Source organism: Echinops telfairi, unplaced genomic scaffold (genome assembly GCF_000313985.2).
Source record: "Echinops telfairi isolate 266 unplaced genomic scaffold, ASM31398v2 ScPeMD7_5;HRSCAF=22, whole genome shotgun sequence".
Lineage (NCBI taxonomy): Eukaryota > Metazoa > Chordata > Mammalia > Afrosoricida > Tenrecidae > Echinops > Echinops telfairi.
In genome coordinates this window covers 20011925-20015128 of record NW_022103901.1, presented here as the reverse complement: position 1 = coordinate 20015128, position 3204 = coordinate 20011925, and the positions used below count along the sequence as shown (strand labels likewise).

The 3204-nt window shown below is 37.4% G+C and overlaps 1 protein-coding gene across 1 annotated transcript in view; it reads left to right on the top strand.

Moving 5' to 3' along the window:
- The window catches only part of TNRC6A (trinucleotide repeat containing adaptor 6A), a 210379-nt gene that overhangs the window by 193899 nt on the left and 13276 nt on the right, over positions 1–3204 (top strand). The window contains exon 18 of the mRNA XM_045285958.1: positions 626–757. Coding sequence (XP_045141893.1) covers positions 626–757 — 132 coding nt within the window. The remainder of the gene's footprint in view (positions 1–625; positions 758–3204) is intronic.

The window sequence follows — 3204 nt, the reverse complement described above, 5'->3', positions numbered from 1 at the left end:
GGAGTACTTGAGTGGAGGCCCAATGTCCTTCTTAAACAGAGACTTTTCTTACAGCCCTTTTATATATGAGGAGCACTGTTCATTAAGCATTGGACTGGTTATGCAAGAGCAGCAGTTCAAAACTCTGGGAAAAAGTTGAGGCAATGTGCTTTAATAAGAATATGTAGCTTTGGAAACCATGTATGATAGCAGTCTTTCCCAAAAGGAGGGATTCCACCCTTTGAGGGACTGGTGGGGGCCATAGAATGATCCAGAGGGACTGTAAAACCAGATACCTACACTTTGTCCAGAATTACAGGCTATAGTAAAAGTGTTTTTAATTATCAGGGGTGTGTAGAGTTTTGTTGTTGTTGTTGTTTTTTTAACCTGAAAAGGGAGCAGGGTAGGTCAAATGAGTTTGGCAGCATATGCTGCAGAGTCTCTGAATTTGAATTGACTCTGTGGTGTTAGGTGGTTTTTATATGACCTTGGCCAGGTGCTAGAATGTTTGTTTACATTGCCGTCTTTTGTATTATCATTTGCTCTGGGGTGATATTATTATGGAACATTAAACAAGAGGAAAATGAAGGTTGTGGTACCCTAAGGAACTTGTGGTATAGTCTTCTTTTCTTTTCATGTTTTTAAGGCTTGAACTCAAACTTGAATGTAAATATGGATATGAACAGTATTAAAGAGCCACAGTCAAGACTAAGGAAGTGGACTACAGTGGACAGCATGTCTGTGAACACGTCTTTGGATCAAAACTCCAGCAAACATGGTATAAACTATTTTTTTTTAACTTAAAAATAAATAAATAAAACCCGAAGAATACTAAAGTTTAGCCACTTTATTTTAAATAGTTGTTTAAAAGCTAAATTTTTCTAGACCATTTCCCCATTAAAAAAAAAAGATTCACAATTAACCTATATGGTTTTATATTATAAAGTAGTGATCTTACACCTATCTTTTTAAAAGTACTTCCTATTTGATAATAATTTCCTTTTCCCAGTTGATTAAATTGTATATTAATATTTCATTTCATTTGTAATGTAGTCATAGAGTTTTAAACTTTCTGCTATAACTGGCCACTGTTTGTCAGGATGTTGTACTGGGGCACCTGTGTTGTTGTGATGCTGGAAGTTAGGTCATTTGGAGGATACTTGAAATGCCAGCAGGGTCAGTCAAACAGAGAACTTCAAGACTAAGAGGACTACGAAGAAGGAACCGGCTGTCCACTTTGGAGGAAATAGCTGCTGATAACCTTCTGCATAATATCAAAATATCGTCAGATATTGAATACCTAATGACTAGAAGCTGAACATTGTTAGAGATAGGGCCACATGAGCCCCTAAGGACAGAAGACACTGAAAATATGACTGAGGAAGAGCTGCCTTCTCAAAGTAGAGTCGACCGTAATGTCATGGATGGAGAAAAGTCTTTGGGAATAAAGCCTTCAAGACTTTCATTTGCTGATGAGGCATAACTTAAAATGAGAAGAAATAGCTGCAAAAATCTAAATTTCAGTACTATGGAATGTACAAAATATGAATCTAGGAGAATTGGAAGCCTTCAAATATAAAATAGACTGCATATAGATCAGTATCCTAAATGTTAGTGAGTTGAAACAAATGGGTGCATTTTTCAGTGAGGTCATTGGTCAAGGATTCTTCTTTTGTTGGGAGGTACTTTTTTCCTTCCTGTTTTCCTGAGTCACTTTTGGGCTCATGGCTAAACCAGAGGATTTCCATCTTTCAGTCCCTCAGACAACAACCCCACGGTAGTTGAGAACAGACTCACAGAGTAATTGGCCAAGTGAAAGCAAAATCTGCCCTGGAGGACTGAGGACCAGGCCCTTCTGGGAGAACAGTCTGTGGTCTGCCACTCTGCCGCAGTTAGGGGGCATAAAGGAAAAGTCGTTTTACCATTTATTAACTTGTCTGTCTCGATTCTCATTTGCCCCGTTGTAACAACTCTGCTTTAACTACTACCTCCCAATTCTCTCATCTCCACAACTCAAGGTAAATACCAGTTTACTTTTTGTCTGTGTAGATTTTCTTCTTCTAATACATTACATAGAAATGTAGTCATTTAATTTGTGATCCTTTGTGATTGATTTTTTCTCCCTGCTTAGCATAGAATTTTCAGATTTATCCTTGTAGCATACATTTGTTTCAGTACCTCGGGCGTTTTTATAGTGAAATAATGCTGCATTTTTTAATCAGTCCAACAGCTGATAGACACTTGGATCTAAAAGAGAATCTTAATTCCTTCCTTTTTCAATTTCTACAACAAATCTATGTGCAAATAATTATTTCCCACCCTACCTCAAAAATATGAAAGGGCTTCAACAATTCATGGAAGAATTTCATTATCTTAATTACATTTTTTTTCATGAAATTTTTGAAATCTCCTGTGTAGAGCTTTTTTATCTATTAACTCTCACTACCTCAGCAGCTTCCTAGTGATGTTCTTTCTCCCACACTAGCTTCCCTGGACATCCAGTCTAGTTTACACACTGCAGCAAGTCAGAATTACTTCTCTTTATGTAATACTTCCAACATTAAAACAAAAATCTCTTACTGTGCCCTACGAAGACCTGCATGAAGGTATTAGAAATTCTGGTGACTGAGGAACAGATTTACAAATGAATTTATTCATCCTATGACCTGTGGTTAACCAGTGACTGCACATGACATCTTAGTGTCCAGACATTAAAACAAGATGTGCCTGGTTATCTCTGTCCTTCAAGAGTGGGACTCCCTTCCTTCATGTTATGCATGCTTTTCTTCCTTGTTTTCTACATACAATAGTCTTGGGAGATCTTTCAGTTCCTCACACGGGCAAGCTGTTTTTTCCCCCAAATCTTTGCACAGGCTCTCTCCACTGTCTAAAAATCTTGCTCAGACTAGTTGTAGACCTATCTACCTTTCTTCTTGTGCGCTCTCCCTTTCCCTGCTCATTTGACTCATGTCTGTCTTTCTCTTCAGTCAGAAAATAGTATAATTGAGAACAAGGACCCTAGTTGCCTTTTTTTTATAGCTTTTAGCATAGCAGCTAGAACTAATGAGTAGATGATTCTGCTTTTTCTGCAAAACATTTATCATTTTAATATGTGTTCAAAATGTGTTTTTTTTCCCACCACCAACATCCTCTTTAATAAAACACGGAAGATGCTAAGACAGAAAGGCGTGTGAGTGAGATATAACCATTTAAAACCACCAAAAA